Source organism: Plectropomus leopardus, chromosome 17, assembly GCF_026936395.1.
Source record: "Plectropomus leopardus strain MGB_pleo_1.0 chromosome 17, ASM2693639v1, whole genome shotgun sequence".
Classification (NCBI taxonomy): domain Eukaryota; kingdom Metazoa; phylum Chordata; class Actinopteri; order Perciformes; family Serranidae; genus Plectropomus; species Plectropomus leopardus.
The window spans coordinates 18,106,067-18,120,455 of record NC_142192.1 but is presented as its reverse complement, the minus strand read 5'-3'; the positions used below and the strand labels follow the sequence as shown (position 1 = coordinate 18,120,455).

At 39.6% G+C, this 14,389-nt stretch overlaps 1 protein-coding gene across 1 annotated transcript in view; it reads left to right on the top strand.

Moving 5' to 3' along the window:
* The window catches only part of csmd2 (CUB and Sushi multiple domains 2), a 530,601-nt gene that overhangs the window by 285,929 nt on the left and 230,283 nt on the right, over positions 1-14,389 (top strand). The window contains exon 7 of the mRNA XM_042506230.2: positions 6,311-6,423. Coding sequence (XP_042362164.1) covers positions 6,311-6,423 — 113 coding nt within the window. The remainder of the gene's footprint in view (positions 1-6,310; positions 6,424-14,389) is intronic.

The window sequence follows — 14,389 nt, the reverse complement described above, 5'->3', positions numbered from 1 at the left end:
GAAGGAGTTTCTCACCATGACTCATCCTCCCTCAACTTATAGTTGGTACATCCCCACGTACCGATGTGTCTCTCTCACCTCAATACTTTTTTATTATATTCTGCCCTCCTTCAACCTGCTCTTCAATGCTGCCATCTCGTCATTACAATATCTCCACTTTTTCCAATACAGCCATCTTTTTGCACATATGCTCTGTCTCCCTCTCTGTCTGTCTCTCCCTCAACTTGGTCCCATGGGTAGTGGTGGGATAATTGGAAGCAGAGGTTCTTCATTGAGATGATGCTGAGGCCAGTCAGGTGGAAAGCCCTCTTAATAGACCTCTGCTCTCCCCATGCACACACACACTTATGCAAACACTTGCACACAGCATATACTATTCAGTGTGGATACAGCGATGCACACCTATTCTTCTCCTCAGGAGCCCTCATTTCTGGGATTACGCAGCTTTCCATAGAGAAGCAACAGTCACTGATTTCCCATAACTGTGCTATTTTTCTTAACTTCTCCATCTCCCTCTTTCTGTCTTCTTCTCTCCCCCGCTTTCTGTCCTCCTTCCATCAATTTACCACTCACTTGAGACACCTGTGCTGCAAATCCATTCTTTTGTATCGCTCACTTGCAATCATATCTTGCATCTTTTCCTTGATAACGGGCAATCCCCCAGCTGGCTTTTTCACAATACCGTCTGCACGCTTCAGATTGCCACAGCCCATATCACATTGCAATATTTAATCTCCCTTCGCATGTGAAGCCAGTTTTTGGTGTGTTTTCTAACAGTATCCATTTTGTTTCCTCTTAGCCTGGAAAAAAGAATTCTGGGGGCTGTAAGCCAGATGATCACAATTTGGATGCTGCAAGAATCCCTCCCAGTTTTTAAACCCTTACAGCCCCTCCATCATACCCTCTATCAGCCACTCCCCCCTTTCCCGACAGTGCGTTGCTGAACCAAGATGGCTGCCTTCCAACTCAATTTGTGGTCAGCGAAGGGGCTATTTGCATGAACATGTGTCCCATCGCTTAGCTGATATCCCACCGTGACAATCTCACAGAGAGGAGTGAAATCATGCATATATTACAGTCCTCTTTCCTTTTTGGTCCAATTCATCTTTCCCATGCTCCTGTTTTGCAATTTTTCCCCACCTCCAGTGTGGTACTTAAGGATTAAGTGAAACACCGAGGCCTCTTTTAACACCCAGAGATAAAAGGGAAGGGATGTAATAGATTGTAAAAAGTGGGATACACATGTGGTGAGAGAGTGCATGTAGGAACATAAAATGAAAATTAAAGTGGCACTTGGGAAGGGGAATTTTGAGGATGAGCGAAAAGTCAGGCGAACAACAATGTTCTTTATTAAAGTCTGTAAATCAAAGATCTATAACGCGCACACACACGTTCATGCCTACACACAGACGAATCAACCTGTGGTGACTGGCAACAAATGAGCAATGGACACCTGTTTTTTAATTAGAAAGTGCCTGTGTGTGAGTATTGCCAGTATGTGGGTGGCAAACACGTTGAATGGATTCAATAGCTGAACCTAGTAAAGCTGCTGTCGAAAAGTGGTAGGCTACTAATAAGACAAGGCTCATTACTCAAAACTATGTAACTTGTTTCCAACCTAATTTCAGTACATTGGTTTATAGTCCCTCCGAGGTTGTAACTGCCACAGTAATTGTTATGGTAATTAATAAACATCTCCAAACATATTGATTCTGTCTGCTCTTACATCTGAAAATCAGGATAATTGATAATAATTTCACAGGGTCCAGTTTTCTCCTTAGTCATTAGTTCAAGGTCTACACATATTAAATTACCATTTATTCAGTTGTATTTCACAAAATGTAAACAACACATTGGCTTTGAACAGAGAGAAAAACATATTGCAAGAATTAATAGAAACTGCACTTCAAAATAAAAGCTTTGTGATGGAATTGACTGTACTTCAAAATAACCACTTACAATAACCACCACGACCCACTTTTGGACTGGGAACCACTGCTCTACAGTGACTGGGAAGCAAACAGCATTATATCTAGGTTTTTTTAAAAAAAAATACATATATAGTTTTATTGAAAAAAATAAAGGTAGTGATGATGTCCTTTAAAGCAAGATTATACGTAACTGAGACTAGTCATTTTAAATGTTTGATATTTTGGGAATTACGGTAGACACACTTACCCATAATTACCAGCCCTGACAACTATGTGACGGCAGGTACAGTTTTCACCATGTGAGTCTGTGAGTAGGTTTTAATGATGAAATGTGGTCCTGGTGACACTAAGTGTGGCAGAAACTATCACACAAGCTGTTTTGAGTATTTCTTTTTTTTTCATTTGCAGATGTCTAGAGTAAACCTTCTGTGCATGTGCATAAATTGATCTCTACCTTTACATGCTGTTCTTGAGTGTAAATTGGTGCACGTGTGAATCACATCCATGGATGAAACTTGGATCATGACATGCAATTTAGATCATGACGTTGATTGTCCATGTGGTGTAGCCATAGCTAGCCGCTCTTTCGGCACATATGCACCTTGTAGGGACTTGTCACCATGTTTGTCACACAAAACAAAATAAAAAAGATGGCTTAAATAGAAAACAGCCCCCCCCCAAGTTTAAGCCCCTGGCTTTAGTGCTCCCATTATACAATGGTCTCTAGTTATACATTTTTATTATTTATTTATCTGTTTATGTATTTAAATTTATTTAGTTTAATTAGTTTAATGTAAATGAAAAAAATCAATGAATTTTGAAAATCGATCAATCATTTTAAAAACCTTTGTGCAATTATATTTATTTATGTGTGATAAGTGGTTTTTGGTGTGAGGTATTTGTCCTGTTTGTACCTGCCTAGGGACTCCAGATGTAAACTAGTTAATAGCTGAATCTGGCATGAATCATCTCTTTTTTTGAGATAGTTTTTTATGCATGGTCCTTGCCCCGCCCATCAGGTCACGTGTGACATGCTGAACAGTAATGATACAGACCATGATGCAGACAGATCGTAAGCTGTATGTAAAAACACAGATATTATATGTATATATGTTATATGTCTATGAGACGGATAAACAACCACACACTGCTGTGATTGGTTGAGTCCCCTGTGAGCATTTGATGGCGTCAGTCGAGGTCCCGCCCACCTCCCTCCGTACATCCATTCCAGCATCAACCTTGGAAGTGACCATCTGAAAGCAAAACACGGGACTGTTGCAAACTTTTACTTTTTACCTTGGCTGCTGTGGAGTTTCACAGACTGAAAGGACAAGCTACGCCTCAGCTGAAAGTCCCGGAGCCTTTTATTAAGAGGTGACAAACTTAAATGATCGAGGTAAAAATGAGATACTGTGCCACTGCTACCTAGTAGCCCCGTTTGGGATGCTAGTTAAGATGTTAGCTAACGTTAGCTATTTGGGAAGGGGGATACCTAGCTCACAGGTTAGCTGTGGTAACTAAACACTGAGAGAGAAACCGCGGTGCTTTTAACTCTATAAAACTGTGTGGTTCGGGATAACTTTACACACACTGTCAGGAGAGCTGTATAAAATAACGTGACAACAGCCAAGGTGAATGTTTTTTCCTGCCATGACGTGTCATCGTCTAAATAACGCTACAAGGACACGCGCTCCAGCTATTTAGATACACGAAAACTAGCATTAGTTAATGTCTTTTAGAACAAACACTCATTTTATGCAAAATAACACTACAGTCATCATGGAATTTTATATGAAGGTAAGCTTCATTAAGTTGAATTATGACTTAATCTTTTTTAATTTAGTTTTCAGTGTCAAGTCAGCATGTGGTAAAAGTCATATTAGATATTGGTATTAATGAGTTGTGAAAAGTCTCTAATGACAAATATTTAAGCATAAACAGTAGGAATGGTAGGTGTGGGACATATTATTTTGGACAATTCAACTTGTTTTGGTCTGTTTAACTGTTTATAGTCAACATTGAGAAAACTGTATGTACTTTAAAAAATAATTGGAAAAGCAGTTAATAAGCCTTTTTCACAGGGGACATTTTGACTGTCACCATTGGAACAACACAGGTGTAAATGATATGAAATGATGGCTGAATTCCATTTAGCTCATTTGATTTCAGGATCCTTGTATCTTGCATGCTCACTGCCATTCTCCCTGGAGCACTTAAATAGTCAAAATGTCGACTAAGGCCTATTGGAATAGTCTCACCTCAAAGCAACACTTGAAAGTTATTTTCAGAGCGTATGACACAAGTGTTTACACACTCAGAAATTAAGCATAAGCAGCACCACGTATGATAGGGAAACTAACATTAGAAAATGCTTAAAATATATTGAAATTAACTGCTTAAAATGACACACATGACAATTTAATTGATTTTTGAATGTTTTCCAGATGAGTTCAGTCCAGGCACAGATCTTGCACCATTTCGGCCATTCCCCTGTTTTTAGTTTTGTGTTTGCTATTTAAGAAGTCCTATTTACCCTTTGAAACCTGGAGCGACATTACTATTCTTGCTGTCTTCAGACAACGTAAACAAGTATTTAAACCTTTGAAATATGAGCAAATTGGTAGGATCTGTTTTGAAAGTGTGGGGGGAAGGCAATGAGCAACTTGGTAAGAAATGTTTCTCAAATTGCAAGAAATTAGTAGATTTTAAAAATTATTTTTTAAAAATTGGAAAATGTCTAAGGAAAAAAAAGGCTTGGTAAAAAGCCTATTGCATATTGCATAATAAAAAATATGTCAGAGTATCATTTAAATTTTTAAGCCCTTTTTGCAGGTCATTTTCCTTTTGTCCATTTTTTAGTATTTATTTATTATTACTTTTCAGGTAATTTTGCTGTGTTGTGTTGTTTTCTTGCTAACTGTTGGGTCATTTCGTCTTTTGCTGCTCATTGCCTTATTACCATATTTTGGAAAGAAATAAAGCCAATTTGCTCAGATTTTAAATGGTTAAATGTGCATGTGCCTTGGCCCAATGGCACTGATTATTTAGGCACTGTTTTTGCGCTGCCTGGTCTGCTGTCATGGTTTGGGGGTGTCTGTGCGTCATGTGCACCTGGGCCACTTGGCCACAACATCAAAGATCATGCATGCATTACCAGTATGTGTTGATACTGTGGTATGGATTTAACCAGCATGTGTCCTCACCTGTGCTTGAAGTAATAATATCATGTGACATTATGTGCTGAAAGCTGTTTAAGATACATAACACTGACAAATCCAAGAAAACCACCACTTGCTAAAAATGCTTTATTTTATATTCATGTGTATAATTGAGCAATAATTGAACATCTGTGCTACTCGGTGTTCAAGGTGCGATAATTACTGTTATGTCCCATTATCACTGCCGAGCTGAATCTTGTTTTACACTAAAAACTTTCAGCAAAGTGGCTGTAGTTTGGTGGATTGACCAATTACATCCAGAACAAAATTATGTTTTTATTCTAAACCATAAATGTCCATTTTGTATTTCCACACCTGTAGGAATGTGTGTACATGTTTCTTCAATGATGGTTCATCGTTTGGGAGCTCCCGACAGGCTCCACTGTTGTCTTAAATCTTAAAAGAGATAAGCTTAATTCCAAGGTTAAGAAAGTTGCAAAACTATTTTTTACTCCTATGTCTAAAAGCAGGCTCAAACACGTCAGTCTGGTAATTTGGGGCAAGTTTGGACATATTTAATACTTTGAGATGTTTGATAAATACAGGTCTTGATGAGTAAAAATATTGATATTAATTTCAGAAGTGGAAAATGGAAACACAAAAGAATGAGTAAAACTGCTCTCAATTGAATGTTAGACTGATGGTGAATCGAGCCTAAAAGTGACATCCAACATGAACATGTAGTACCAACTATGTCTTTAAACTGAGACAAGGTGAGATGGAAACTACAGATATTAATAGCAAACATATGTTCTCTCGCAGTTGCATGACTAAAAAGCACAGGTCGTTGGTTAGAAATGGTTGTTGACTCAGAGTCCAACAATTTTATGTTTGCTGTTTGTTCAACTTTTGTCCATTCCCTCACTGGCTGCTGTGTTTCTAATTTACTGCGGACGCATGATTGCAGTTACTCTGTCCTCGCTGATGGAGAGGAATCTGTTGAGGTTTTCTGTCCTGTTGGGATGTTGGCATTTTAATAATTTGTGGATGATTCAGAGCCTCGTTATACAAAAAGTTATCCTTGAATGCCGGAGGGAACAGCTGTTTTGATGGAAGTGGGCTTCATACCTGACCTTGCAACCAACTGTGCTGTTGATTGGATCTTTTTTTTTTTTTTTTTTGGGTCTGACCGTTATTGTCCTTCTGTCCATTTGTTCTCAGGTTAACAGGGTTCCAGCTGCCTTCACCCATTGTGAGTACAGGCTCCAGGCTCACACTGTGGCTACTGTCTGACTACGCGGTCAGCGGGCAGGGATTTAAAGCTGTCTATGAAGGTAAGTTCCATGTTATTTTTTGAGCCATTGGAATAATGATGATGTGTTTCTATTTTTTCATATAGCATAAATGCAAATGTGATAAATTTAACATCAATCTCAAAGTACTGTAAAGTAAAAAGTAATTTATACATTGCTCTCATGTCAGTAATTTTATGCAAATAAGTTTTGATATGGTGGGATTGTTATACCGCTCCTCATAATGTTTCTGCACTTAGTTAGAAAACATTTCAGAGCTACTGAGCAAAATCTCTCCAATATCCTAACAAAAGCAAGAAAACAAAGCAGGAAGGAGAGAGTTTGGTGCATACTGTGACAGTACAAAATTAGCTAGTGTGCACTGAACTAATTGTAACATCCGGTTTGATTTTAAGCCATTCTATCCAGCTACGTTATCATCTCTCCCCTCCCAGGCCAAGGCTGGGACCTTTATCAGGGTGACATGGAATGCTTTATGACCCATGGCGGGATGATATTAATGATGGCACTTTTCAAACCCACGCAGAAGGAAAGGCGAGCTTAGGGAGGGGAAGGAAATACAAGCGAGTGACTAATTAGGCTAATTACCTGACAGGAGTTTGTCAGTCTTTTTGAGATATTGTGAATGTGGGGATGTGGCTCGATGAAGCAACATCAAGCGACTCGGGAGGCCTAAGACCACATTGCGTGACTAGATATAACCAAAGACAAAAGAGCAAAGAGACTGTTTGTTAACTCCACTGGGAGGCAATTGGGGCATCATGCCTTTCTTTCTCACTGGTGGAAAAAAAATCTGTCAGACTTGTCTAGCTTCTGACCTTGGATGATGCAACTGTTTCTTGCTTCTAATATGCTTGCAAAACTCTAATAAGACAGGTAACTATAGTACCTTTACACTGAATTTCTCATTTTAATAATTTGAACATTGTTACTTGAGCCACAACTTTCTCCTTTTGTACTACATGCAGTCATACACTCACATGCATACATTGCACAGGCCATGGCTGCACACACACACATCTATAAAGAAAAGTTACAAAGTAAAATAATAATCTCTGCTAGGTGTCAATATGGAGGGGAACATACGTTTGGCTGTCCATTTGCATGTGTGTGCATAACTGTCTGTCCGCAGCTTATCTTGCACACTACTGGACTAATAAACCTAATATTTTGTGCACACACTTATAACTATATGTTTAAGGATCTCTTGCAGCTGCAGGGATTTATAAATGTTGCAAATCCTGTTTTATTGAGTGTTTTATGCTATCCTTGTCTGCTGACTCCTCACTCATCTTTACCGGCCGATAGGGGCTACAAGTTTTCTTGAAATCGCCGTGGCTTAAAACAAACCTAGTCTATTGCAGACCACATTTTGGCTTCCATAGAAAAATCTGGTGGAGCGTCTGTGGATTAATTTAATACCTTGTATGTTATGTATGTTATTATAGTTGAGCATGTTACGAGATTACTTAGTCCCCCATTTTGGGGGACCCCATTTGCACTACCATCTTAACTGTAAGGTAGCTGCTCTCCTCCGTTCAATCTGCAATCTGCTTATGTTACGTCCTCCACATGGTTTCATACCTTAATAGGACTGTTTCAGAAGTGGAGCATTTTGCCTGCTTGATTTGTTTTTGCCTTACAGATTTTCTTTGATTTGGTCATTTTCCTCGATATTTGCACTGCTCCCATAATATCATTGCTTTTCCTTTGTGTGTTTATTGTTGTTATTTCCTACTTTGTTGTGCTGTAGCCTACCGACAAAGTTAATACCATTCAAAGCCCAGTTATGCTGTGGGTCCGTCAAAAATAGACGAGGCCCGCGTTATCCTTCGCTTCTGGAAGCTTCTCAAACTCGTCCACTGAAATTAAAACAATTGCCTGGAATGGCTGCAATTAGCTTGGTGGCTGCTTGGCCTCCTGGCGGAGATCTGCACTCTACTGAGTGCACTTTTCTTGTTGAAATTTTGTGGTGACTTTGACACCAAGGAGACTGGTTGATCAGCCTGTTGAGCACCAGGGGAAATTAGTGCAAACTCATAATTGCCTGTCACCCACCTCACATGACACTGGTGAGACCAACTGCAAATGCCCCTTGTCACATGGGAAATGGGAAGAGCCCCACTGTGCTGACATGTGGTGCTGTCCTGTAGGTTAGAGTGAGTGTTAATCAAGTGTTAATCGGAGAGTGAGAAGTACAGAAGATATCCAAAGCACAACATCAGTTCACTGTAACTGATTTGATGGAGGACCACCCACAGTGTGCCTTTGTTCCATGGGATATGCACACATATGAATCTTAGCACTCTGTTTTTTATTCTTCAGATGAAGAGAAACTGCATCCCTTTTTGACTACCCATCATTCTGTTCTGTTGTTTTCAATTCTGCTCCTCATCTTTGAACCTCTTTGGCAATTTCCTCATGGCACACATGGGCTCTTTGACTTCTCTGTGCCACTGAAATCCCGCTAGAGCTCCCTGGCACAAAGGCCAGAGATAATGAACCACTACCCTGTGGCTAGACCTGTTTTATCTGGTTACTGATTAAAATTAACACAAGGCATAAAATCTGCTGGATGGTAAGAGCAGCCTAGGTAAACAAATAAACAAAAAAATGCATTCTGTGTATATTCCATGCTGGCTTGAGCAAACACTAAATATGTTTTTCATAGAAATATGCCACTCTAGCCAGTTTCTTTGATGCTTGTAATGTTGGAAACATTTAGCGTAGCGATAAAAGGAGATTTAACGTTTTAATTTTAAATTTGCCCATTTAATACCCACAATAGATCTTTTCTTTTTCTCTGTGCTATCTGGCGGTCTCATACCTGCTGTCGCCAGGAGTAATATGAAGTTTCAAATAACTTCTCTGCTATTGAACTACCCAGGAAGCCGAGAAACACCAGGAAGATGTCACAGAAGCTGACACACTGCTTTGTGCCGCTTTGTATGCAGCCAGTTTGACCAGAAGCCACTGGCACAGAGCCACTGTTCTGCTTTGATTTGATTAGTTCACAGTTAGAAATAGTGCACAATGGTCAGCAGGGGACAAGTTTGAGAACAGGCAACAACCAGAGATTGTACATAATCAGAGATCCCACTGTGTGTCATTTCAGGAAGTTACCAGTATCTAGGTACTAATTTTTAAAATGTGCTCATGTAGAAACTGATATTTGTTCCTCCCTCGGTTATCTCTCTAAGAATAATTTAATTTAGATTGAACTCTCCTTGTCAGTTGGCTTTCTCTGTTTCCACAAGTGTTATTTATTTGCGCAGTTTGTTACACTCCATTTGACCCAAAGATACTCGGAAACAAATAACTTGGCTCATGACCAGTCTTTGTCCTCTTCTCTAACTGCAGAAGTCTCCCTTTTTATGGCCGTAATTCATGATAGACACCTAAAAGACAATATGCATAATGGAATTCTGGATTATCTCATTTTATTGTCTGACAGGAAGCACTGTGTAATACTGTATGTGGACACCTCATCCGTAGTATAGCTACACTCCTTCACAGACCAAGTTATATCCTAACCAGACTGTCAAAGTATGTTCATTTGTGTACGTTATCGTCTTTGTGAACACAATTTTTCATGTTAATGCTATTTGGTGGCACTCTTAGAGGCTACTCTTGGCTGTCTGGTCGTGTTTCTTATCCCACACACAAGTGCAAGTGGAGTTTGTTGGGTTTCCTCAGGGAAAGTAAACCTGTGAATAATGTACTTCAAAGTACAGAATACCAGCTGTGTGTAGGTGGGCATGACCGAGAATGCAGATTGGTTGCGTCACAGCTGTGATGCCGCTGTGTCATGACTTCGTCTGGGTTCCAATGAAAGTGCGTCAGAAATGAGCAGCAAGATGTTTTGTTTTGCTCATTTTCAAACTTCAGCCGACATCCATGCATTCATATTCTGAAACTGCTTATCCTCTGAGGGGTTGTGGGAGGGTCGAAGCCGATCGCAGCTGACATTGGGAAAGAGCCGCTGTATGCCTTGGATAGGTTGATGGCTGACGAATCGAGACAGACAACCATTCACACTCATGTTCACACTGACAGAGATTTTAAGTAAAGAATTAACCTAACCTACATGTCTTACCACTGTGGGAGGAAATCGGAATTTGGAGAAAACCCATGCTTACATGAATCCACACACAAGGGGGATGCAAGCCCAGGTTTGAACCCGGAACCACTTTCTTGCGACTGCAGTGTTTACCACTGAACCATCATGCCAGCCTTTTTGGAATAAAGTTGTGTAAATATAAAAATGCAAAACATAAATATAAACAAGCTTACATTTAGGTACTTCAGTGGATAATTTGTTGTCATTGTTGGAGAAATTGCATGTTTTTCCACTGTTCTTATCTTAACTCTCTGCTCTGAGAGAAAACAAATGTTATTGTGGGTTTGCACAGGAACAAGCCTAAAATTTTGGGCCGTTTATTTCAGACAAAAGATTGTTTCTGGATTCCGATCTTGCTCCTTTTATATTAAGCTAATGCTATGTCTGGCTGATGGGACAGGAAACCACTGTCCTATCTTTAGCTGTTGTTGTCCTTGTTCATTTCATGACCCACTCGCTAGCCAAAGACAACAACTGTTGTTCTTGGCTTTGCTGTAATGGAGTGGTTGTACTTGGCTGTTGTAGGAGAGGATCAGTGTAGCTCTGGCTATGTTTTTGTGCATGCATGTGCACATTTGTCCATGTGCCTTAGTATGTCTCTGTGTAGATGTCACTGGGTATGTGTGCATGAGGCTTTTACTCACTGGATGTCCTTCCATTTTCTCAAATGGGATAAATGTCTTTTTTTTTCTCGGCCTGATTGGCTTTTCTCAGCACAGCTCTTGGCAGTAACACCTCCGTATTCCACAGCCTCTTTTTATTAGGACTGTGCTTACCATCCACCATTTTGGTGTGAGCCCATCTCGTTTATATTAGATATCTGTTCTGTTTCAGCCCACACTGCAATAAGCCTAAGTGCTGCACAGTCCATCTCCACAACACACTGCGTAATGGCCGAGACCACTCTGGAATCTCTTCCCTCTCATCACCATGGCAACCACCAGACTCCCTTTTTCCGTCTTATTCTCCTCTTTCTCTTCTCCATCTCTTTGCAAACTCTTTATTCATGTTTAATCTGTAGCTATAGAGAAGGAGGCTAACGGAGGCAAAGGGAATTAGAAACATTTGCTGAGCTTCTGAAAATATCTGCTGGGAAAAAGGAGGGAACTCTTATCTCTTCATGTCTTACTGCATTCCTTGCACTCCACCATCGCCAGTCTTCTCTCCATCTTTCTTCTCTCCTTTCTTCTCCCTTTTCTCTGCACGTCTGCAAATATCAACCTCCATGGCTCTCATATTTTGTTGCCTCTTCCCTAATGTTATCATTCGCTCACCCTCTATCTCTTGAATATTGAAGTACTGTGATGATTATCCAGTCATGTGTTGCCAAGTTTCTCTTCCGTCTGTGTCTTAGTTGCATATTCAATGTGCTTCCCAACTGGGTCAGCCGAAAAAAAAAAAAAAAGAATCCTGAGCCAGCCCTGCCGCACGACTCAAGCAGCCTGCCTCCTCAGCATTAAGTCACTGCAGGTGTCTAAAAAAGGAAAAAGTGGCATGCACACAATATAACATGAAATAATTTAGTATTCATTTTAGTTTTGAGTATTCATAACTCCAACTTTACAGTCATTACATACTGTATATTTAAGATGTGATAATAAGGGGCTAAGATGGTTTATAAATGAATTTGAACAACGTGTTGGTAGTGCTGCATTATGAAGGGGCTGGGGGTGGGAATGAAATTCTAAACTGCGACTCCTTGAATTGATGGATGTATGCGGGATTTGGTGTAACAATCAGTCACCATAAACAATAACATTTTTCCTGAAAGTGAGTTAAAGATAGGGTTGTCATGATTTTATTTAGATCTTAACATTTTTTTTCAGTATTTAAGGCTATGCCATTGTTAAGACTACAGAGTCTTGATTTGTAAAGATCAACATATCATAGGTGTATGGAGACTGACTGACTTCTGGAGCCAGCCTAAAGTAGCCAGTAAAGCACTTCTGTTTTGGCTTCATTTGTCAGTGCTGGTGGCTGTTACTTGATGTAGAGTCGGTGTTTGGTTTGTCCTTTCTAGGCTACTGTATAACAACTGTGTGGAAGAGGACCCACTTCATATGAAGATATAAACAGCTCATTTTAACATAACCAAACCACAACACCTATCATTTTGTGAATGTACCATACTAAGGCCATACGGTCACATTTAAGTAATTTATTTAAAATGTAATAAATATCAATAACTTGTGTCACCAGTCAATTAAACAAACACTGTCAATGCAGAAACAAAATGAAGAGCCATCAGATAGCAGAGGGCTACTCTACAACAGCTTGAGTTTCCTTTCATTTCATTAGCATAGCCTTCAAATTGTAGTTTTCCTGTCAAGGTTGCCTTCACTGTTTACATTGATGAACAGGGAAGGCAACATGTTTTCACACCGCTGATTTCCAGGTCTGTTGTTTCTGCGTCATGTCCGACTCTGGCAGCGTCTGCAAAAGTGCAGCTGCAGGCTACGGCTAAGCTAAGCTTTGAAGTCTTGTTTTTTTCTTTCGGATGTACACGCTTTTGAATTTAAATATTGATTTCAAAAGCACGCTGTGATAAATTTTTGATATAAAATCGAAATTGTGACTCTCCTAGTTAAGGAGCAGCAGAGGGAGTCCTTCCAGTGACAGCCCTCTCATGCATTCATCAGAGCTGATCTACAAAAGTGTCTCTATCTACTTCCCCTCGATCACCCCGCCCCCCTCTCTCTTTCCTTCCTATTAGCATGAGAGAGGAAGGTGGGGGCACAGTAGATGAAGGTGATGAGAAAGCAGTGAAGCATGGGTGAGTCTAGTGCCTAATTGAAAAATGAGGCGTCCCTCTACGTCGGGGAGTTGGCCAAATGAAAGTGTAATGACAGAGGCAAACGAAGAGTTAAGTCCTGGTTCAGATCCTACAATCCAAATGTGCATTTTTCCCCCCCACAGAGACATACACACATTTTACTCAGGGGTTTATTATTGCCCCGTTTGTGTTTTTGTGTCTGTAATTTGAAATGAGGATTTGAGGGGGATTTATAACCTGCTGAGCCCCTAAGTGGTACTTTCTTTGGATGTTGTTGCTGCTTGCTTTGGTGAAATTGGTTTTGATTAGAAGAGATTTACAAAAGTGATTGTTTGCCAAATAGCAATTTACATAGATTGTTTGAATGATTTTGATTACAAATTCAGCATCATTCAGCAGCCATATTATACTCCTGTCTTTTCTCTATTGATGCGTACTACCTTCTCACAATATTAGCAACAAAGCCTCCTTTATGAGATTCTTATTTGGCTACAATTAACATAGTCTACTTTTTTAAATAAATGTGACCAGTAACCACTGTCGTGAGAACAAAAAACAAAAACAAACATAAGGCAAATGCCTGTAACACCTGTAGACAAATTACCATAAGTATAAAAGTTTATCAATTCAGCTGCAAATGAGTCTTGTTTATAATTATGTGCACGTGTGTGTGTCCTGGTTTGCTTTTAAACAAGAATATGGCCATTCCCTATACATTATGCATGGATGCATTACTCTATTGTCCCATGTTTATCGTTGCTGTTGTGGAGATTTTTCTGCATCGCTAAGCGTTAGTTTAAGGTGAGACTGGTGCTTCTAGAGGTTTATGACTGGGCTGGGTATATCGCAGTTTTCAATACCAGAGGCTTGAATTAAGTACAAATACCATAGCAATACTTTTTCAATATATTGTGTGAGTGAAAATTGCATAGCCTTATCAGTAGATCAACTATGTTTCTATGAATAGCTCATTTCTCTGTGATATGTAAAATTGTTTTTTATGTAAACATTTCATTTTCTTGAAATGTCAGTTTATTAGGTAAACATCCCGTCATTGTAAATGGCAAGAGATATTAATTGTTTGCAAAACCAAA